Source organism: Chelon labrosus (genome assembly GCF_963514085.1).
Source record: "Chelon labrosus genome assembly, chromosome: 10".
Classification (NCBI taxonomy): Eukaryota; Metazoa; Chordata; class Actinopteri; order Mugiliformes; family Mugilidae; genus Chelon; species Chelon labrosus.
In genome coordinates this window covers 28489262-28513797 of record NC_140360.1, presented here as the reverse complement: position 1 = coordinate 28513797, position 24536 = coordinate 28489262, and the positions used below count along the sequence as shown (strand labels likewise).

The 24536-nt window shown below is 43.3% G+C and overlaps 1 protein-coding gene across 1 annotated transcript in view; it reads right to left on the bottom strand.

Annotated features, from left to right (window-relative positions):
• The window catches only part of agrn (agrin), a 246976-nt gene that overhangs the window by 68078 nt on the left and 154362 nt on the right, over nt 1-24536 (bottom strand). The window contains exons 5-7 of the mRNA XM_084553868.1: nt 14797-15021; nt 12683-12907; nt 9610-9816 (exon numbers count right to left, since the gene is read on the bottom strand). Coding sequence (XP_084409994.1) covers nt 9610-9816; nt 12683-12907; nt 14797-15021 — 657 coding nt within the window. The remainder of the gene's footprint in view (nt 1-9609; nt 9817-12682; nt 12908-14796; nt 15022-24536) is intronic.

The following is a 24536-nucleotide window of genomic DNA, read 5'->3' as shown; positions in this document are numbered from 1 at the left end:
GGCCGTCCACCCAAGAGATAGAGAGCAAAGTTAGAAGGAGGAGACCATACAACGTAGCGGAAGGTGGGAGGAACATATAGAGGTTGGAGAAAGGTCTGGGGCTGGAAAGGGCATAGGTATGGCATAGGGAGGCAAGTTAGAATATAGCTACACGGGAGAACTGCTGGTTTTTGTGTTAGAAAGGGTTCAGGGAGGAAAAAAAGATATGATGGAATATGCAGGACAGCCCTACTCCTCTGACACCTCTGCTTACTCAGCTTCCTATGCCATTTCCTCGCCTCTGTGCCTATCCTGATGTATCCTGAATCTTTGAAAAGTCCACCGAATCCACTGGCATGAGGACAGCGGATGAAAACATTGCCCTGTAGCACAATAGAGATGAAACAGCCCACGAACAATGGTTGCACAGCCTCTTTTTTTTTTCCCAGGCAAGTAAATGTTCGGATTAATTGACGTTCCCACTGTGCCTCTTCAAAGGCTGCCATTTGCATCTCAGTGAGAGCCACCGCTTCAGCCAAAGCTGGTTGAACTGACATGGAGGAGCAAGAAAAGGACAAGCGCAAGGGATTGAGTGAGTAGATGAGAGAGAGAGAGGGGGAGGGAGAGAGAGAGAGAGAGAGAGAGAGAGAGAATGTAGAGAACAGAAAGAGAGAGAAAAAAGAAATAGGCGAAGAGAAGAAAGAGCCCTCTGCTTAATAATTCAAAAAAGGCAAGCTCCTGGGCAGAGGCAGATATGAAATGTGAACATCAGAGAGAGGTGTCGGCTTCAGTCTTCCCTTCTTATGCACTAACTCCAGCATGACTTCATTAAAACGAGGACTGGATTTTGCACCTACGATTCTCGGCAGCGGCAGATGGTTGTAGGCTGGGCTGATCAGGAAAGAGTGAAAACCTGAGAAAATGGCGTGGACAATGCTTTGATCGCAGCCTCGCATCCTGACTCAAACCATTCTTTGGAGCTTTATGTGTCAGTGAAAATATTACATGGCAATGTGTATACCGAGACAGGGAGCCAGAGTGTGAGCATGTGGGATCAGTTTAATGGTTGCAGACTGAGGCCTTAAGGCGGGAAACGGTCAGGTATCAAACATGATTTCACACCCAAAGTGCAACAAAACTTCTTCCTTCTCCACTCCCACACCTTTGGTTTTAGGTTAGGTGGATGTGCTGTCATGGCAACTGCCACTTGTAATGACACCACCCATGGATCTGTCATTACTGTGACCATTATGGGATTAGATGGCAGCGCAGGGGGGCCGACTTGGCATGCTTTGAGGCCCATGATTCATTTATCAGCTCAGAGACATTCAACAGAGCCTCAACTCTTAGCAGGGGTGAATTATCAACTGATAACACAGCTGGGGCAATTAGCTTGAATCAGACTGATTAGGCCGATGGGAGGCATTGGTGACATTACGATCAACAAATCTAACCATATTAAGAGCAAATAACACACCAAAAAGTAGAAGGGATATTAGAGGCTGTCCACTGACGCCTACTGCTTTCCCACTAAGTTGTGGCTATAACTGAACAAATCTTTCCGGATCTCCCATTTCCGCAAGTGTGTGTTTCAGATTAGAAGGTGGAACGCCGCTATTGATTTCTGTGTTTTGATGCCAAGCTGCTGCTTCAAAAGAGCTTGGAGGTGCCACATAAATACATAAGCTGCTCAGTGCTGCTTAATTTGGTGCCGCTTCTAAAACAATTGATTCCCCGTGATCTCATTTCAACGCCTTGCATACGTCTGCAAGTGTGCATGTGTGTGTGTGTGTGTGTGTGTGTATGTGTGAGTTACAGCTGTAAGCTTGTGATCCCGGCTTAACAGTACAACCTTGGCCTCCATAAAAGTTCACCGGCCCACTTCCCAAGGACGGGCTCCTATAACACAACTGCAGCTTCTGATAACGCCTTTGTCTCCCAATTCTCTTTGTTTCAAACTTAGGAAAAAGATGAAAGAATTTCCCTCCAAAACTAATTCTTTTTTTTTATCATCCCCTACCTCTAGGGGAGCAAAAATTTCTGCCGGATTGATTAACTAGGGACTGTGTAAAAAAAAAAAAAAAAAAAAGGAGGCAAATCTTCCCAAGTGTAAAAATCTTATAACACAGTTAAAAACTGAAGCTGTCTCTTTCCTCTCCTCTTGGATGCAGGCAGACGCTTTGAAATGGCAGCCTGTCACAACCAAGGCCTGTGGGATGGTGTTCACAAGCTTTTTCCAGCTCTCTTCCTCTCCCTGGTCTTCTACCAAACACTTAAATCCATCTCTTCATGCATGTATCAGTGTTTCTGTCAGGCACGTCCAGAATAAACCAAAGTTGCTGGGTTTAAACCGAGCTATTTATACGTGAAAATGAGCTTGACAGTTGAGCGGGAACATCTGCAGTGCCAACACATGGCGCAGCAGCCAAGGCGGTGTTTTTGTGGTTGAGCAGGTGCAGTGAGTTGTTTGCTGTGGCGGCAGGGAAACGTCAGGGAAAACAGTAGCGAGGCGAAAAAAAAAAAAAAGGAACAGGAACCATTTTTTTTCTAATCACGGATTCTGCTCAACTGGCGTGCTCTCTGCTCTGTTTCTGTACTACCACACCGGTTGAGAGGATTTTACATTCTGGGTGTGACTTCAGTCTGTATCCTCTCCTGCCAGCCACTGTGTAACTTTTCTATTTTAATTAGTGTGGTATTTTAATGGCATGGCCCCACTTCAGGAGTCGAAGGAGGATTACTTCAGGTTAGGCCGCGGTGTCAACTCACCGCAGCTGAGCTACATCGAATATTAAGAGGACACATTTCCCTGATGTCCTGACACCTGCTGAAGTATTATTACTGCCCACTTAGCGGTGTTATCTGACAGATAAAGTGGCAAGGACGCCACAGTGTAACTTCTAAAGCTTAACAGCCCCTCGTAGGTTGGCGTGATGGCATGGCAGGCTCTGGCAGGACTCTGCTGTAACCATGTGGCTGCTGCAGAGAGCAGCCGTACACTGTTAACCCCCCGTAACATGTCGGTAAAATGCTGGGAGATTATTTTGGCGAGCGCTTCCTCCCATCTCCACTCAGCTCATACATATGTTAATTGGACTTTTCCCCCTTGGGTCCGTGTGCAATTCCAAATCACTCCCTGTATTATGCAGGGCAGTGAATCAGTGTAATCCAGGTGATGCTCGCAGTAGCCAACTGGCAGGGAGAATCACCTACAACTGCAGCCCATTACAACACAGGACTCCAATGGGGCACAGGCAATCTACAGCAAACCCCGCCTTCGGTGTTTCTTCACCTGCGGGGCTTTGATCCAACTCCCTCTACCTCACTCACATTAAAAACATTTATGTATCGTATTAGTCGAGGGAAAGGGAGGTGCAGGGAAAAAGGCTATATTAGCATACAGCAAAAGGCATACCCGCGGGCTGTGTCTGTCTACCACTGAATACTTATCACAGGCAGGAGGTAAGTCGAAACCTCTTTGTGCATTTACAACTAAGAACGTGCTGCTCTTCAAAATGGAGACACGCAAAAGCAGCATGTGGGGAGGAAGAAAGGCAAGCTGGGAACCCTGATCTTGTGACATGTATCTATCAGAGGTGAGATGTAAACACTTTTTGTCAAATCCAAACAGCTGATGTTTTCCGCCGTCAGGATACACCCGCCACAGGACGTTTAAAGAGTGATTCCAACGTTTCTTCAGATGCAGAAGACACAGAAGATAAAATGGAACAGCACAGTATCTCTAATGAAGTCAGGAGCGAGAGCACGAGACAGGGCTCAGACAAAACAATCATTAAAAAAGGTAGATATTGGATGGAAAGTCATGGCTGATCATGGTCCAATAGCACGCAATAACACCCACTATGCCTCAAGCCGCTTCTGACACCTTGTTGACCCACATTTCACTGCAATTTCTGCTCAATGACAGCCTGCGGGCCGCTGTAAGTGGACCGGTGGTCCCTTGCTGCTGTCAATCTGGCTCCCACGGTACATCCTCTAATTAACTTGATTAGGAATAACAGCACTGGTGATCTCAGGCCGACTTCTACATACTCCAAGCTCCACAACTGTTTGTGAGTCCAATCACAAAAGCGCAGGCGGAGATGCTCATCAAATAAACATGCAAATGATAAAATATTCTGCACCGAGTCTTGACACCTAAGGTGACAGATTTTTCTTCCCTGCTTTGCAGAGCTCTTTGTCAATGACAATGTGTCTTCCACCGACTGATTTTGTGTTAACCTCCAGAGGCGACAGGCAACAAATTTCGAGCAACTCGCATGAGGTTTTCTGCACTTGTAATGGTGAAGTCACACGCGCACTCAGCTGTGTACACATGACGTGACAAAAAAGCTGTGAATAAAGAATCTCTGTCTGCGTAAGTAGCTTAGTTTGGGTGCAAGCGTGTTCCTCAGTTTTAGTGATTTCTCCTTCTCTACACTAAGAGAAATCTGGGCTGCTGCTTGCATTTCTATTTTAGGAACAGCCTAACAACCAATTTAGGGACCCCTCTCTGCTTCTTGTTCTGCTAAAACCAGACATGAGGCCGGTACATCAACAGGCTCCAGAGAGTTGTGGTGAGCCACTTCACACTCCTGCAGCCTCTAGCATTGATTCAAAGCACTACTGAATAAGCACTAAACCATCTTGACTAAAAGGAGCAGTGGAGAAAAGCCGCCGGGCAGGAAGTACGCTCTGATACAACTTGGACCAACGCAGAAAGAAGAAAGAAAAGTTTTAATTATGCATTTTGATTGTAAAATTAATTAATTGTAGTCACAGTCTGCTTCTCTGATATTAATGTGTTTTAATTAATGTGCCCTTTAAAAAGCTAAACTATTTTTCTTTAAAGTTGCCCCTCGGTGGAAGTTTATGTTAAGCCTCTTCCTGTTTTTGAGCCTTATCATGATGTATTGTTTTTCATTAGATGTTATATTTTGGCTTGAAGGATTCCTAAGAAGCTTCCAGACTAGTTGACGAGTTGAATTTGCAGTTGTTCCCTTTATTTATTTATGTATTTACGTTGTATAACTGTTATCAATGTTGCAATTTAATTTCATAAAAGCTGTCCAGTTTTTCTGGATCTTAAAAAAAAAAAAAGCATGAAAGAAAACATAAAAGACTTTGAAAACCTCAGGGCTCTGAAGCACCACCAGTGTTTGGTCCTCTAAATATAGCTGAACAATTACGACTACATTTCTGCTACAATAGCCCCGGATCCAGTTTGTTTGCGCTGGTACCCTGCTGTGTGGACATCATATGGTAAGGAGGAAAAAAAACAGGATTTCTGTGCTTCGGCCAAAAAATATTCTCATGTCCCACGCCGTGAAACATCTAATTGCAACAATCTGTATTGATTTGCGATTATTTAAACATTAGCCAAACAGCTCAATCAAATATTTTTCTTCCAGTTTAGTCAAACACCGGATGAAGGAAGGTTCTACTGCGGTGTGACGCTGAGAAGATGTTTTAATCCAGGCTCTATGTGTGTATTTTAGACGGCACGGTGGTAAACATGATGAAGATAAGGTCAAGAGTAAATAATAAAGAAATGACCTTTTTTAACAGGGCATGCGTAAGCAGCTGTGTCATCCCATTTACTTGTCTGGTGATGACAAACATCTTTTCTTCCTCCAGTGTCACAGCGCTCTTGTACTCATCTCCGGATCCAAGGCTGCAGACCTATTCACTGTCCTTCCCAGCAGCCCTCTCTGATTCACTTCCAGCAAATCCTCACATGTTCTCAGACGTCTCAAAGATTCGTGACTCCGCCCGGACATGAGTTAATCTGCTAAATGCCACGCGATGTCTCTATCTCTAAATTGAAGAGCTCTAGATATCAATCAAATGCTTTTCTGCGGAAGACAGCAGTCAGGACGTTTGAGACATGTGGGTTTCTTTGCATGCCGATCCTTTAGTGCCGGCGAGGGAGTGGTTGACATTAGGGGCTGTCACCCACATGAGAGGAGATTTACGACTGTGTCAGAACGGGAGAATTTCATCCGCTTGACAGCTGGCAGAGTGATCGATCACCCCGCCCCGCGCACCACTCAGCCAATGAAACGAAAAAAGAGATCATTATTTATCAAATCATTTCATATATCAAACTCTGCCTTTTCAGAGATGGGAAACTTTGTCTGAAGAGTTTACATGGTGTATGTGAGTGTGTGACACTGCGACACAGGGGTCATTGTTTGGTTGTCTTTTGACACTGCCAGTCACGGCGGGAACGCGACGGAGCACAATGGAAGAATGTGCCTCACACTGTAAACATCGTGTACGTATGTGTGTTCTGTCACACGATCAGCGTGTGCTATTGATTGATTTTCGACAAGCCAGTCTTTCTGGAAGACAGAAAATCAAAATACTCTCTCTCTCTCTCTCTCTCGCTCTCTCTGTCACACACACACAGACACACTCAAAGTGCATGCATCAGTAGGATGAACATTTTTTTTGTGTTATGAAAAAAGAAAGAAATAAAGAACGAAAGAGAGAAAGAAAAGGAACATGTGCACGAACACAAACACACACACTCACAAAAACACACACTCACCATAACACACACTCACAAACACACACTCTCCTTGCATGTATATCATCAGTCTGACTAAACCAACAGTCTCAGTGGGCACCTACGCTCGCCTCTTTTGATGTTTAATTAAAACTGTATCAGGGGGGCGGTGGCGTTCGTGGCGCTCTGTTTTGAAAAATATGCAAATGTCAATAAAAATGCATTAAAGAAACATACTACCAGTCGCTGACGGCTGCGATCTGCGTTCCCAGGGAGGAAGGATGAAGAGAGAGAAAAAAGTGAAATAACTAAACAAATGAGGAAGGGGGTGGCGGTGGCGGTGGCGGTGGTAGGACTGAGACACCATTTGCCAGAAATAATGAAACACAGCAAAACATATAAGCGCTCTCACTACTTTCCACGACTTAATTTATTCACAGCTCACACGGCAAATGATGCAAATGAGCTCTGGTTTCTTCTGACGCTGACAACTGGAGATAAGTTCAGTATTCAGCTTCGCCCCAGTGCCTGGAGGACGGACAGATCTCTCGCGCTTTATCGGCCTCTGTTGCGACAACAATGGAAGTGTGGACAGGAACTCTGAACAGAATTACACAGCGTGTCTGTTTGGTGGACTTCCTGTTTGAGGTAACGTGACACCAAGCAGCACTGAGTAGATTACTCCAGCTTTATCATGCATGCTGGGCTATCAGCTTTATGATTTGAAGGAGCTGAAAAATGCTTCCAGCTCTGGAGATCTACATAAGACGAGGCCTTCAAATGATCAGTAAGGAACTTGCCTTACTTTAAGAGCCTAGTTTGGGACTTCATTAAAAAAACCATGACTAATTCAGGTGAATCGACCCTTTAAGTCAACACAGAAATAATCGAGATAGAGTGTGCTGACTGCAAAACCGGTCTTGGACATTTTATGCCTTCAGCTGAAATTCTGCCACACTGCCTCCACATTGTTACAACTACTCTAGTGTGTGAAGCTTAAGGTTGGTTCACTAAGCTCCGAGGCTAACAAATCTCTTACTGAATCTTTTATTCCTCCTTATTCTTCTTTTATTAGCAAAGAGCAATTTACAGTTCATTCAGCCGGCAGGGTTCTTCTTTTCACCAGGCGGAATGTTGATGTTGGCCAGGTCGGCACGAGATTACACTCACATACGCTTTTCTTTTTCTAGTTCTAGGGCTGGCGTTTTTTAAATAATTTTTTGCAATAACTGTGGCGACTATGAGCTTAATAAGAGATCTATAAGTAGGGTTGTAGTAAACTGTAAAAACAAGTCTACAACAGAACAATTCCACATCAAGGTTGCATGACGCTCACTCCCTGCTTTGTCAAATGTGATTTTAAGACCACTAGTAACTTGAACAAATTCACAAATTACCATTACCATCTTTGATCCATTAGCTTCGTAGTCATTACCTCTCCACTAGTCCTGGCAGAATACACCCTGGACAGGTCTCCAGTCTGTCACAGGGCTAACACAGAGAGACAGACAACCATTCACACTCACATAAACACCTACGGCCAATTTAGAATCACCAATTAATCTAACAAGAATGTCTTTGGAAAGTGGAAGAAAGCCAGAGTACCCAGAGAAAATCCATGCAGCCACTGTTTAAACCAGAACCTTCTTGCTCTGAGGCGACCGAGGGGACCGCTGCAGGACTGTGCCCTCCAAATAATCAAGTGGCACAAATAGGGCTTCACCAACACGATTCTTTAAACAGAGACCCAACAGGTTGCACATTTTGTAAATAAGATATAAGCAGTTTGATAAAGCACATATAAACCAAAAGATTAATCAACTAACCGCAAAGAAAGATTAATCACTCAAAAAAAATAATAATCGTATGCCCTACCACTTAGAACATTTTTTCAGGTTGTAGCTATAGTTCCCTACATATTTTGCAAACACTGGCTAGGCTACCTCCAAATTGTACCTTTAATGTGGTGTAATGCATTTTACGTATTTGACCATTCAGTAGTTGAGAAGCAAACCTAATAGTGCCAGATACAAGGGATTCAAAAGCATTCCACAAAATGCAGCTGAACTCCAACCCCAGTGCAGCATTTATGCTCACAAATGGTAAGAAACTGAGTCTCTCACATTGATCGAGCAGTTGCAAGCTTTTATGAGATAGCCCTGATGATGGGGAGAGGGACCGTTTGGGAAGCGGTAAGGTGAGGAACTGGCATGCACTACAGCATGCAGTAAGAGGAGAGTCAGAGGTGAGCAGTGGTTAGGGACAGGAAAAGCTTTTGCTTTTTTTTTGTTAGACAGGAAATAAAACACGGAGAGCAGGAAGAGAGGGAGCCTTCTCCAACCTCACGTATCACATCTTTGCGGGAGGGTGAACAGAGGGAAAAGACATTAATGACAAAGAGACACATATAGACAGAAGAAGTGAGAGGAAAAAGACAGCAGTACAAGACCCCTCCTGTTAGGTCCACATGGAGACAGGGGAAGGGCTTCACCCCTCAGAATCCGCTTGATGAGGTCGCCCACGGGGTGACCCCACTTTCCACCTGCAGCCAGACAGCCGGGAAGACGGCCACATGGACATAGACAGACAGACAGACTGACTGACGCACTGAAATAAGAAAGAATAGCTTTTTTTATACAAGAAGAGCACACAGGACAAAAAGACAGGACAAGAGGAGAAAAAAACGACAAAAGCCACTGAGGTGGAAGACTGGCACGAGTGAAGGAGTAGAAGACACAGAGAAGATGAATGAAACATGAGGGTGGCGTTTCGTTTTGGTTGTGTGTTTGAGATGGAGGGGTGAAGCGTGACAGTGGTGAGGAGATGGATGGGAGGTGAACGTGTGAAGTGAAGGCACGGTTTTTATAAAGAAGGCATACATGTTCTGTCTAAACCACCCAACCTCCCCACCCCACCCTCTCAGAAAGCATCACTCAACCATTTCAGACATCAGGAAGCTTAAAGTACATACAGTTAGCCTGAAAGGAAAAATTACACTGAATACACGCTGGAAAAGTAAGCAGTGACAGACATAGAACAAGAGAGTGATTCAGCATTAATCCTTGAAAAGGCCGACTAGGATCCGTCCCCCCTCTTTCCCATTCTCCAGCTCCACTCACCACAGGGCCCTGGGTGCCTGATGGGGATGAGGGTCTTGCTCAGACACTCCGCTTTGCGCCGCACACAGTCATTGGTGTAGGTCTGACCGTCCTTGCCGCACACGGGCTTGTATGTGCCGCCGCACTCGATGGGCTCACAGGAGCAGCGGGCGTTCAGCTGTTCCACCAGACACACGGCATTGAAGAGACACTCCTCTTTGCACTCCTCTGCAAGAAACAAATAAATGAATCAAGCATCTGTAGCACTCAGAGAGAGCCTAACCTTAACCCTAACCCACTGATCCAACCTTTCACTGACCCCTCGTTCTTATGTGGAAGCATCACCAGCCACTCAAGCTTCTCTTTTAATTCGTAACCCACTTGCACAGACACTGATCAGACTTTTTAGTGATGTTTCCGAGAGCCACCGTGACAGACTGAGCACTATGAGGGGAAACGAGAAGTACCAGCAAAGCATGGCAGAAAAAAATAAAAATAAAAAAAAACATTTCGAGCAAGAAAAGTGTTTGTTCTTCCTGCTGTGTGACACTGCTGGTCCAACCACGAGGAAATAAATCAATTTTCCTCCAAACAGTAATTACATGTTAGAGTGGACTGATGTCACTAGCAGTGCGTGTAAAAGCTTTTCCTTCAGCAGTAGAGATTCAGCCTTTTGAGAAAACACACAAAGGAAACACGTCTAGGATTGTTAAATGGAAATAATACAATAATTGGCCAGTCTAAGAGCAATCTGAGGTACTGATTTATTACAAATCAATATAACTACATTCAAGTAGCAGGGGAGTAAATAGCATGATATGTACAATCAACTGATAGACTGAGTTAGGACTACTTTTTGTCCTTGTTTCACTGGTCCATTAGAGCACACTGGGGGACATTTGTTCACTTCATCTTATAATAAGTAAATGTATTTATGTTATGTTTAATTAATGAAGGTGAAGCTGACAATATAAAATACCGGGAATGATTGTCAGTGACAGATGCGACCAGATGAGAGTTATAAACCCTTATTCAGATAAGGGTTTGTTTTTTAACATTTCCTGTCATCATTTTTATTTTTTTATTTTTTTATTTTTTAAGTAATACCCTTGGCAAAAGAAATAGCTTACCTTGTAACACATTCTATGAAGGGACATTTAATAACAATGGCTGGAGGGGCTCTGCTCTGCTCTCTAACTTTGATATAAAGTTTGCCACTAACTTTAATAATAAAAATTAATCACAAATTTTATATTAGGGCAGAGTTACAGTCTAAACTATTATATTCGTAACATTTTGACTCACTAAGCAGAAATCTAGTGCGGAAATTAAGAAAAAAAAAGGAAGAAACACTGGTAATGTGAAATGGCAAATTTTCCACTGAAGTGAGAAAATCCAATTTGAAGCAGGCCTCTGTTCTGGAGGCGCTCGCTAGACTTTGAATTTATTTCATTCCCGATCAGTGGATCAAATTTGTACAGCAATTCAATTCCTTATTCTCTTTTCTTTAAAAGCCTGTCATGCCACACTTAATTACATCACTGCAGTATCTGGGCGAGGGGGCCACGAGGATGTGCAATGTCACGGCTACAAGTCGAAATGGCCATTTTCATTAGTTACCGATTTGTAATTTGCTTTGGGATATGATTTCACGGATCTCTGTTTCAAATTGAATCATTCTTTCATTTGAAAAAGGCGGAGGAAAAAAAAAGGTGAAAAAGAAAAATGTTCACCCGTTCGCTCACATGTTTGCACAGATACATACTGACACTTAACACAAACACAAACTCACAGCCCTACTTAGGCTGGGATTTGTGCAATTTGAAACCGTCACACTGCTCCGTCAGCCTGTCAAGCAGCGCAGACAGAGGAACCGGAGTGTGTCAAAAAAGTGTGTATCAGCCTTCACCGCTGACAGTACCGAAGGACATCCTGCAGTGATCCATTCCCTTCTTTGGCATTGTCAGGGGGTCTCAGTACATGGGTGGGGGTCTCCACACATTACTAGGCCAGCGCAGCTGCGGCTTGGTGGGGACCCGCCGACAACAAAGCGGCAAAATTGGATTTTCTCTGATGGCTATCAGATGTACAGTAAAGGCTGACAGCTCTTTGTTGACTAAGGCTTAAACCCCGTGTTCTAATAGCACAGATAACAACCCTGGAGGCTCTTATCAGGCTAGAGGAGGCTAGTGCTAGAACGGATACAGTACAGACCCCGAGACCTCGGAGTCATTTATCTCTGTGGCATGACTCGAATACAGTTACAGAGTTGGAGCTTAATGCTGGTTCCACTGCATATGTTGGCCAGCCAGTGTTAAATATGGAAATGCTTGCATTTCACCAAGACTTTCATATACTTATAATATTATTAGGATTATTGTATACATTGGTAATGATTCCCCTTCATTGTGTTTAGCTAACTGATTTAAATCCCATCTTATCATTCAGAGCGGTCAATAAAAAAAGCTTTTTGCTCAACCCTTGACATGATGGTGAAAATATAATTATAGTTTTGGATTGCCACTCTGTGTTAAATATAGAAAGAGAGTCTGTACTCCCCTGCCTTTAAAAACAAAAGGCCTCAAGCAACAATAGATACATACAATAAACACTTTTCTCAGTACTAATAGTCCATGAACGTTAGCATGCAGTGTGGAGGTGATAGAGTGGGCGATAAGAGATTAAATCTGGGAGAGTTATGCAGTGTGAGCATATCTGGGATGGCTGCGTTGCAAGGACATGGCTAGCGGTGAGCTGAATGTGGCTAATAAATAATCATGTGAAACTGGAATGTGACTAATGGAAGGGCAGGAGACAAAATAAATACGACCAAAAGGCACTTGGCTACTTTTCTTTTACATACACAGGCAAATACTGACAGATTTCAGTGCAGGATAATAACAAGAAGATGATGCATCTGTAAAAGCAACCCTTTATAGAATGTTCAATAAGAAATAGAAAATAGAGTGTGTAATAAGGTGTGTAGCAACACTAGACCAACAAATGAGCTGTACAAGGACTTAGTGTTCAGTTTCAAATAAATAATAACTATTCATTTTTAGTATATTCTAAAGACCCCAAAGGTCGTACATACCCAGCCTTCTGCATTGTCCTGCGTGGATCTTCCTGAGCTTGATGCCGTTCTGCGCGGCTGTCGCCGTCATGGCGCACTCGCTGCGGTAGGTCCGCCCATCGCTGGCACACAGAGGATCATTACTTGGGGGGCATGACTCCGGCAGACCAAAGATTTGGGGCTTGCGGGTGAGAGCCTCCACCCGACACATAACGTTCAGACTGTTCTCGCTGTCTTTGCACGGGTCTGTGGAGATATGGGCATTTGTGAACATGTACTGCAGTACAGAAAGGTATGTAAGATTGAAAGACTGTTTATATTAATTAGACTCTGGGGGACTGAATATCAAAAACTCCTCAGACCACCTTCTGGTTTGCTTTGGAAAGGCGAACAACAACATGTTGGCAAAAGAAAAAAAACACTTTAAAAATATAACAGGGTGTGATGTACCCTGATTAAATTGTCTCACTACTGGCAAATGTTCAACTCCCTCCAAAGAAAGAGCTTTAAATAGCAGAAAACACATTTAGTTGAATTATTAGAGAAGAGAAAAGAAGTGAAAAGAAGAGAATCTGCTTCCCAGATAATATCAGTGGCCCCTCCGCTCAGAGTGGGACCTTGGGTGTGAAGGGGAGAGAAGGAAATAGATGAAGAGACGATCGGTTTGATTTGCTCGCTCACACCTCCCTCCTTCCACGGGAGCGTAGGTCTGGCACGCTCGTCCCTATCAGTTCGTGATCATAATGGAATTGGTTTGTGGATGTGTGGGACGGGGCTGTTACTTCTTCAAACAGGAGCCCAGGCTTTATCCCGCTCGCCACGCTTTCAGCATGTGGGAAGACAAAGGATTTATGTAGCACCGTGACATATTAAATCACTGCCAAGCTGCCGACGACTCATTCAAAACACACCGAGGATAAAAATCCTATCATCAGGAAACGGGTAGAAAGGAAGAGAATGAAAAATATCGAATAAGGGGAAAGGGTGTCCAGAAGCCTCTGGTAGTGACAAAGAGTGACAATGCTGGGACATAAAAAGGGACAGAGCGGTTTGGCTGCAGAGGTCTTGGAGGAGGAGTGACCACTGGCCAGGCCTCAGATTGTTTTCTAGCAGCACCTTGCGAAGGGTTGCAGAGACTAGCCACCGAGCAAACAGGGGTTTTATTGTAATGCATGCAGTTTCTCGGCATGACGCAGTGCCTCCCCCGCCAGCCAGACCATTATCTGAGAGAAAGACCATTACCTCCCATTAACTGAGGAGAACAGCTTCCAGGATCCATGCTTTCCTCTCGCTGAGCAAGTAGGGTAATTACAAAAAGAATGGCCTGTTTGCTACAGAAGCTAGCTGTGTGGATAAATCAACTCCATTTGTCTGGCTAGGGCTAGCAACCTGAAAAAGCCAAGGCTTAAGAAGAAGTGGCTGCAGGAAGATTTAGAGGACCATCAGGGACGACTGGTTTTCTGAGTCTTGGCCCACGCCGGGGAGGATGGGGCAACTCAGGTCACTTTGGCCGACTCACGCTGGATTTATACGACCAGCCTTCTGCCTGTGGACCTAAACATCCATCTCTCATGCCTACCACCCTGCTCTGTCTCCTGGAGGCTTCTGCTGCTAAGAGACAGAGTTAGTGTCGACTGTTCTTTCCCTCCATCTGGCTTGCCACGAGAAAAAAATAAAAGAACTCAAAAGTTGACTGCCTTGGGAGTAAACAACTATTGCCGGATGATAACAAGGAAAAACAGACAAAAACGACAGCTCTGAAGACCTACTTAGAGAAAACAACAATTCGCACCACAGGAGTACCTGTGTGAAGCAAAGCAACCTGAATGAAAAAAGAGAATTAGCACAGGCGTGCTGTAAGTAAGCGGGTTATGTGAAGAAGAAGCAACAGAAGGCAGAGGTAGTAAGCAGAAAAAAAGAGATACGAGGAGAGGTGAGTTGTGGAGAGAGTTTTCTCTATCAAGAAAAAAAGTCTTCCCACTCTCTGAAATATGAGTGTTCGTTTCTTTCCTCCTGATTGTATAATAAAATGTAAGACCTTTGGATTATGGGCTCATTACACAAAAACTGAAAATGTTAAATGCTCAATTGATACATGAACAACATAAATAATGCTAAAGAAAACACAAGCTTACCGCAGCGTCCTTGGTATTGCACGCGGATGTTCTTCTGGTTCTTGCAGGCGTGCTGGTAGAGCTCACACTCATTGCGGTAGTCCTTTCCATCACTGCCACACACTGTCTGCTCGGGCTTACCCTCGCAGCCAAGGGGGCACATACATTTAGCCGACAAGCCATCTGATGACTGGACGCAGGTGCTGCCATAGCTGCAGGCCACCTCAGTGCAGGGGTCCGTCCGGGCTGCAGGCGGGGACAGACAAGAAAAATAAGGTTTAGCCCAAAGCAGAGGGGTTCTTAGAGGAAAATACATCTGTCAAGTGGCAGTATGCCAGGACACTCAGCGCTACTGTACACTGGAGTGCATCACAGATGACAGGACACCTTATTTAGGTGGCTGTTGCACTTTTAGAAGTGAAGCGCGGTTATTCAGGGTTTGACGAAGTACTTGACACCCCTGGGTAAAGATGCACTGCCATAACTGTCTACTCGTACAAACAAGTTGCGTTTCATTTCACAGAGCAGTGAGAATTGAATTAGAGGCATTCACAACATATTCTGTATTGCTATGCACGAGCATGCTTTAATCGCTGTGGCTGGAAAACGACCCTCTGAATATTTACCTTTCCACAAATTAGACCAAGAGAGAGGAACTAAAAAGGGGAGTTTGTTTCCACCATAATTAAACGAATGCCACTTGTCGCTGAGTGACTTATTCCACTGATGGAAGAAAGCGCAACTTTAATTTTGCGTGCGTTCCCCACCGATGGGAGGGGGGGCTTTTCATGGGCTTCAAATGCTCGACAAAAGGCAGCCATGAGATTATAATCGCTGTCATCTCATAGCATGATGCATATTTATGACTGTCACAGACAACCATGCGCTCCCATGAGAGAGAAGCCGAGCATCGGCAGCCCTCTCATTTCCTAAGCCCACCACTTTTAGAATAAATATTTGCCCATGTCTGATATTATCCCCTCTTTTGTTACAACAGGCACCAATGAATTTAATTTAAAGGGGGAGGGCTTAATAGTGAAATCCTTTGCTGCGCATTCTGCCTTGTTTTGCTTTTTCACCCCTCCTTCCATTTTGAAGAGGAGACAGGAAAATGCCAAGATGGAAACACGCTGTCTTGTTATAATGAATGTGTGCAGAGATATATTATGGATGTGTAAGGAGACAGGAGTGCTACGAGGAGTACTCTTGATCAAAGTATATCCCCCAACTCGCTTTCCTCATCTTCATGACACATTTTTTCCCTTCTTTCTTTTTTTTTTTGATCTCTTCTGTCAAGTTCTTTTGAGGTTTGGTTCGTTCTGCTCGTTAATGAACACTCTTTTTTCCATTTTATATTACTGCGGCAGGAACTTTGAAACCGACTCTACTCCTAATTCATAAGTAAAATCAGAATAAAGAAGTAAATTGCAGCTCTAACTGCAGGACACATGTGGAAAATGACTTCCTGAAATCATAACTCATTGTGAGCCACTGACGATGGCTTAATGGCAGCCGATGTGGAGCAGACACCGATTGCGAAACTTGACCTCTACTTTGTTTCTAATCACATGAACAATGAGACACTGATGACCTGTGGGAAACGGTGCTGCAGTAATGACCTTGATGTGTTTGCCAGAGCAGGTAAAAGGTCATGTTAAATCACAGTGGCAGCAATTACGCACAAACTACTTTAACTACACAATTTGCATGTGCAAAAGAGTTCATGCCTGAGCATACACCTCTAGAAATAGCCTTCAAAACCACACTGCTTTGCTGCGCCTGCTGATGGGAATGAGAGGTGTATCCAGACGAGAAGAACTATTACGGTTTCAGTAAAATGATGGTTGTTAAGGTGAGGGTGGCAATCATGGCTACTCAGGAACAGGAGGAAGATGTGGGAGAATCCCAGCGATCCTCCTTTGCTGTAGAGAGTCGCCCCTGTTTGCTTTGTGACAGTAAACAGCATCCTCCTCGCACTTCCTGATCTCATTAAATAATAGCCCGTGCTTTCTCTCTCTCTCGTTTACTTTCCCCCGGGCAAATCTGGCGTGTTGACAGGCAAAGAGGGGTGGGGGCGATAGCAAGGGGCGCGAGAGCCAAGTAGAATAGGGAGGGGAGGCGTAAGGAATGGGGGGTGGGCTCCATTTGAATGCTAACAGGGACTGATTTGGATACGAAGCGAGGCCTTGATGGCGCGTTAGTGCAGATAAGCTTTCCTCCTCAGACCCAGACAAGCAGGCAAATTGGCAATGCGAATGTGATCAGCGTAACAAGCACAAATAAAAAAAAAAAAGAATGAAAGAAAGAAAAAAAATAAAACATGCACACCACAGCAAACTTCAGGGAGTTCTTGCTCATATTTTTCTCATTTTTATAATGTGAAAGGTGGCACAAAAAATAAAGAAAAATGGAGGAAGCATGGAGCCAAAAACATCAGCGGAGCTGGTTGCGCTAAATTAGAATGATCCTCGATGCCAATTAGATCAGTTTCCCTTGCTGGAGTAAAGCTCAGTGAGGTTTAGAGAGTAAGGGGGAAAAAAAGACAGTTAAGGATACTGACAGTCAGAGAGACAAAGACACAAAGTAAAACTGAAGCAAAGGCAAACCCACAGGGAGATGATATCTGTAATTTATGATTAGGTATCCCAAAAAACAGAGTGCATTCTGTGCCCCAATTAAAAGAATAGTCCTCTATTTATGTATGCATGGTCAAATAGATTTTTATCAACTATGTATCAACTAAATGTTTTTATTTACATCTAACATTTTGCATTTGCTCAAATCTAGCTACTTTTAAATGGACTCACTGCTGTGGGTCCGTCACAGCTGGAACCTGGATTCGTATCGTCTCTTGTTTTCTCACGGAACACCCTCTACAGTTCTCTAATCACAAGCATGCAGCATTTGAATGGGCACACCTCCTTGGAATATCTACAGTCAGCAGGTTCGCTTCATTTGAATCAGAGGGCCGGTAGTGTCTGCCAGTCGGTCGATGCTCTGTGACCAGACTACCTGAGTGCTTAACTGTGGCTGAGTGTGCTGTGGCAAATCCCAGATACACACCTTCAGGAATTAAAAGTAACACATGAGCATCTCCCGTGACAAGGGCTTTAACGTCACGTAAATTGGGATTCAAATTGGGACAAAAATCAGCCTGGTTGGATGAGTGCCTGCAGCTGATTAGTAATGCTTACATTTAAAGTGTGCATGTGTTCAGACTGAAGGCAAAACCAGGCAGTGTGATTGCATAGAAAACCAATGCAGTTTTCCAGAAAAATTGTTGCTCATTTCAAATATTTGTGACTTCAGCTCATGAAAGCCCTGAGAACAAAATTACAATAGCAGAGGGGTCTGTATGAAAAACAATCAAGAAAAGGAGTTCTTAGTGATTTTGTAAATCATTCACTCTACCATTTTCACAAACACGTAGACATGACTTGCTAGATTAAAAACCTGGAGATTTTCTCCTGTCCGTTTGAGCTGTAGGTGTTTTATTTAAAACTGAATTTTTAAACCGAATCTGGTGAGAAGTGTAATTTTGTGCAAATTTTTCCATCAATTTTTTTTTGCTACGCAAATAAAAATCCTGTTAATATCAAATGCTGAAATAGATACCTTGGCGGGTATTGGACAACTGTGAATTAAAAACATTTTCCCTTTTATCTGTACAGTTTGACACAGAGCTGCTGAAGCCTAGGAGTCTAGGCCAGTGTGTGTTTAATTACAGAACGTCAAGTCTTGAGTCTTAGTTTGACATCAGGAAAGTGAAACGCGCAGAACTTTCGGCACGATACTGAAAAGCAGGTGATTGGGAGGTTATGTCTCCCAGAAAAGTGGGGCAGAGTGGTTTTTTGGAAGATGGGGATTACAGTGATCCCCTCCCCTCTCATCTCTACCCCTGGCAGTCAGCAGGCAGACAGCCAGGCAGGTGGGAACTCTGCTGCTCTCTGATCCACTGTTTTGTGCTGCAGTTTATTAATGCTTCATTAGGGACAGGGAGCTGTCAGCGCCGTGCTGGCTTTACTTGATGCCCTGCCGCCACGGCACCAGCAGTAGTCCAGATGTGTGTATGTGTATATGTATGTGTGTGTGCCTGTGTGGAGATTATGTGTGTTCATTCAAGTATTTGCCAGTGCTATGGAGTTCAGATAAGTGAGTTTCTGATATCTGTGCAGCCGTGTGTGTGTGTGTGTCTGTGTTGCGTTTCCTGTTGTGCTGGGTGTGATAATGGCAGGAGCAGGGGGTTGAAGCTAATCAAATGCAATGATGCGATGTGGGGAGACTTGGCAGTGTGTGTTCTAATCAAGAACCTCCCCACTGCCAGCAGGAGAAGAAGAAGAAGAGAGAGAGAGGAAAAAAAGGCAAGAAAAGAAAAGGCAGAATGTGACAGTGAGACAAAAACAACAATGAGGGCACTGAGTTCAAATATTGAGTGCAAGTGAATAATAACTATAACTATACAATAACTGTTCAAACAGTTGCAGTAAGAGTTCAAGAGAGAAGTCAAGAGTGCTTTGGATCACTGGACCTCCTTGCTTCCAGTTTTTATGCTAAGCTAGGCTAAACATGTCCTACTTCTGCACTTAAAGCTGCATTAATCAGTATTTTCATATCAGCAGTAAGTCAAACATGTGTAATGTGACGTTAGTTAACAAGTCTACAAATTATCACCCAACTCTGCAGAGGATATACAATTAGTGCAAACTGCTATCACCTTCAGCGTGTCAGCTTCAAAAGGCAATGCATATGTCAAATGTGTGAGATTCAGCCTGAGGTTGTGCCCCCAAGTGGCTCAGTGCTCAATACACATACATGAGATTGGTGCTGATCATTAAAGCAAGACAAGATTACAAAGATGCAAAATGCTGGGGGGCTCCTTTAAAATACATTTATGCACCACTTCATAGAAATATGTCAGCTGCGCAGCTACTCATTGCCTTCGATTTATTTCCAATCACTCTCTGTTTGCTATTTTACATTTGACTGCCCCGTGAGTAGTTCATCTCCAGATGCTCAACTAAACATGCAGAAAGACAAGAGTTGACGCTGCGCTTTATTCGTTAGAAAATTGTCACCGCGCTTTCCGTCACTTTCCGTCAGAGTCAAAATTATAGAGCCCTAAAGATAACTACAAGAATAAGAAGAAAAACTATTGGATCCACTAGGGCTGCACTGCAATCTTGCGTTTCACAGTACAAACGGGGCAATGCTGCCTACATTTGCAGCTTGATGGTTCATAATTGGGATTATCGGTGTAAATGAAGGCCATGGTTTTCCCAAAATTAAATGCCAGTGCTTTAGTAATTTCCTTCCACTGCTGTACTGTCTTGTTTTACAGTGTGATGGAGCAGTGTTCCAACATTCTATATCACCCAGGTAACGTGATTAATCTTAATTTGGTATTGTTTTTTTTATTTTTATTATATTTATCAACTAAAACTTCCGAATCATGAGTGACTGGAACGCCAGTATTGTGACTCACTGAGTGACCAAATGAATGTTTATTCTGTAGAAAAAAAGAGTGAAACATGAAGAGATGCGCTTCAAAGAAAAGTGTTCTAAAGTAAAGCTGGGCATGTGAAATGCAGGAGGACCACACCCGTAGGCACTTGGCACTGTTTAAATGAAAAAGGAGCAAACCAGGAAAGATAGGAAGTCAAAAACATGGCAGAGAGTAGATGGAGAGTTTGTGTGGACCTAGTAAGAGGGAGGTGTGTGTAAGTGCGATAAGAGAAGAGGTCAGGATGGAAGCAAGAAAAAGGCAGAATGAAATGGTCAGAAAATAATCAGACAAGATCAACAAAAACCAAAATCCGAGCACTAAATATGGATGAAAATGTGCAGCCAGATATCCAAACCAAGAGATGAGGAGCAGGAGGCATGGACTGAGGGAAGGCCAAAGGATTAACAGTCCTACACACCTCTCCAACATGCTGTCCGGGTACACAAACACGCACACGCTCCCTCCACTTTCTCTGCTGTGAGGCCAATGGCTAGAAGATGATTCTCTGTGTTTGATGTAGTTCCTCAAAGAGCTCCATTCAAACGCAGGTGTTGCTCCCTTTCACACGCTTTGCTGTTTTACCCTTTAGAATGGAAAATGAACCTCACAAAGCCCTCATCATGTTCCAGACGTCGGGCTCACAGCAAAATAGTGCAGCCTGAGCGTACAGTACAGCTGGACAAATTTTAAGCCAAATGTCTGAAGTTTAAGCAACGCTGAAGTGGAAGATATGTTAAAGAGGACAAAAAACAATGTCTCTCATTGGACATTATCGGATAATAACGTTGTCCAAAAAGATCAGGGTTTAAGTGAAGTGACAGGTGATAAAATACTAAAACTTTGCAATGCTCAGTTTTTGGTGTCATAACTGTCATTTTCCGGTGGCAGATATCTCACGCTTGAAAGATGCAGTAAAGCACAGGTGGGGTGCTGATACGACCGCACGGGGCCTATTTGTTCTGCTGAGTGACAGAAGGAAGGCAGGAGCGGATTAAACCATCTGGATGTGGCATTTATGACAAACACATACAGCGGTGTGTCCATCTTTCAAATGACAGCACACAATTTCACCAAAAAACTATAGTTAGGCAACAGCAAATATAAAAAAACATAAAACGTCCTTTAGCAAAAACTCCCTTGGATCCTTGGGTTGGTTATGTCCACTTATCTTATCATTTTAACACTGTCACAGCTACAGAATAGCCTCCATGTAGCTCGTGAATACGGGTAACTACGGTCCAAGAGTGGAGTCACGCAGAGCCACGTTATCGATGACCGGCCCACATTTTCGCCAGACTCACTCATTTTTGTTCGTTTAATACTGTGCTAGTGCTCTGCCTCCACTAGTTTTTAAGAAATGTTGGTAGATCACATCCTGTTTCTATAGCGTCAAATAATTAAAACGAAACTTAGCAGAAAAAAATGACACTTGAACATTTATCAGCATTATATTAACTACCTAAAATGAGAAAAAAACATCCTTCAAAATTATTTTTTAGTGTTTTATTTTGGCCCAAGTCCCTAACACTAACATGGAGGAAGTGGAGCTTATGACCTATACTGCAGCCAGACACCAGGGGGAGCTCTACTTGCTTTGGCTTCACTTTTGAGGAGCTGTTCCGCTGTCCATTTTTATTTACAGTCTATGCTTCAAACCCACTCTTTAGGAAACCTAAGGTTGAGCTCACTGAGGTTTTGTCACTTTATTACACTGTTTAAAGTTCCCTCAGTGTACTGCAGCAAGGACTCTCCGAATGGTTATACATGTGTCAAAACATCCAGACAGTTAAAGTGTGACAACTCTATTTTAGACCTGTAATCCATATAAACAAGCTAAAAGAGATAAAAGGTAAGACAAAAAGAAAAACACTAGCTGATGGACGGACTCTTTAACCTCGGGGCCTCCCTGTCACCTTAATAGCCTATGGGAAAAAGTCAGTATTACTTATTGGAAAACTGTCACTGCTCGTACCAAGAGCTGTGACTCTTGGATCGAGGCCTTTTGAAAGCAACAAAGAAGCTCTTGGTGCCAGAATAAGTAAGGGAGTGCAGTCGGAGATGCTCTTAACTGCTTCTTTGTTTATCTCTTTAAGCCCAGGATCCCACTAATCAATAATGCATTTATATTGTTTGAGTGCTGATTCTAGACTACGCGCCTCTGGATGAAAAGTTGCGAGATTAAACCGGTCAGATCCAGTTAACAGATTTAGCATTACAGTGTACATTTATACTGCGGCTATGGTTCATTGATGAAATATTTTCATCACTAAAACTTCCCCGGGAGCAGGGAACAAGAATAATGGCTTTAGCATACATAATAGTTTAAAATCTGAATAAAATTCAATCTGCACCTGTATGCCCAAAAACTGACAGCAAAATGAAAAGATGCTGTTTCTGGAATCAATGAACTCCCATGAGAGCATTGTGGACTGAGACTACCGCCCTGGCCACAGAAAGAGGTACGAGGACCCATGTGAGCTAAGGGGCGCATATGCCACAAGTTTCCTTTCATTAGCTCCTGATTAACGGGAGCCGGTGGTGGTGGGGAGCCAAAATCATCACTGATGTGCAGCGAAGCGTTGGCTAATCATACTTGGCCTTTGCCATCAAAACACTCGCTAATGAGTGATGGCCGCTGGGCACAATATGGTGTTCGGAGCCGCTGAAAAGTCAGCTACAGTAGGTGTTTGGTTCTCAGCACAAACACGGGAGCATCTGTGTGGAGTCATGCACACTCCACATGAATGCCTGATGGGCTCTGCCTTTATCTCTCCCCTCAATGGTGTCATGTAAATCTGTTCAAGAGTTCTCTGTCATCAGTTGATACAAGATACAACACCATATCATGAATGCATTTGTTCCCAATCTGGAGGTCAGATCTGTCAGTTTACAATTACAGGAAATTTTTTTACTTCATATTTTTCTGACCGTACTCACATCTTTATCTTGATTTTTACATTTCCAATTACGCTTTTGGAATAAACTGAGACATCAGGGACAACTACAGCAAGCTCATCAACAGAAAAAAACACTCTGTGAAATTATTTGTTGGAAGACAGAAACACCATAGCAATGAGTGCTCTGCACCAAAGACTGTGGTTTAATTAAAGTAGGAAACAAAAGTCAGATGGTTTAAAATATAAAAATATAAATCATGTTCAGAAAGACCAAAATGCTGTTTGTGAACCTATCCTCACTATCTCTCTTTCTCTCTTACACACTCACTGACACATAGGGACACATGGAATCTGATAAACCACTCAAATCGGTGTACCCATTTCAGCTTTCCAATATGGGGGCCCCATTTAACTTGACAACAATTTAATTTAAGCCATGTTGATAAGCCTCTAGGACATGGGGAGAGGCAGCACGAAGCTGCAGGAGGAGCAGAAAGTACTGACATTTATTCAGAGCAAACAGTAGATGAAAATAACTCGGATTGATTCTCTGCCTTTTCAGGCAAGTACTATTACTGCAGGCAGGCGCAGAGTGTGCATGTGTCTATTATTCTAATTGTGAAGAAAATTGCGAGCTCAAAGAGTAAGAAAACAAACACATTTGGGGAAATTAAGGTGCACTGGCCAGCCGTTACAATTTTCACACTAATGTGGTTAGGGCAAACGGTAAACAGAGTAGCAGTTATAAAGAAAACAATTTATATGGTCAGCATCACTGGTCAAGTGATTGTGACAAACACTATACAACTGACTTATTCAATCTGCCGAGAAGCAGCCTTTTAATAGTGTTTTCCTTGTTTTATTCCACTATAAACAGGACATTTGAGTTAGGGCACACCGTAGAGAGGAAGTGTTCAAATTTGGGCATGCTCCACTGCAACAAAGAAGAAGGAGGGAACACTGTTCCTGGATGTAGAAACAAATCATTGTGAAATGTTTGGTACAAACATCTGCCTACTTCACCCACCATGAACTGCACGGCTTTAGAAAAGAAATGTAAAATCCTTTTATAAATTCTTATATCAATAATAAAATTAGTTGAACTTTAAAGGAGTTTGTTGTTTTACCCATGGTCCACACACAGTCACACACAGATTTCCACAGAATGCATACGTTTAGTACTTTTATCACTGTTATTATGATCCATGATTTTCCAGCGATAGCCATTTAATGTTTTTTTTTTTTTTTTTTTTGTTCTGCAATTATCTCTTTATGGCAGTAGTACTTAGAAGGTTCCATTGTTACTGGCCGAGTCCACCGCTTCTGCGCGGCATTCAAATTGTCCAAGGCCAAGAGGTTCA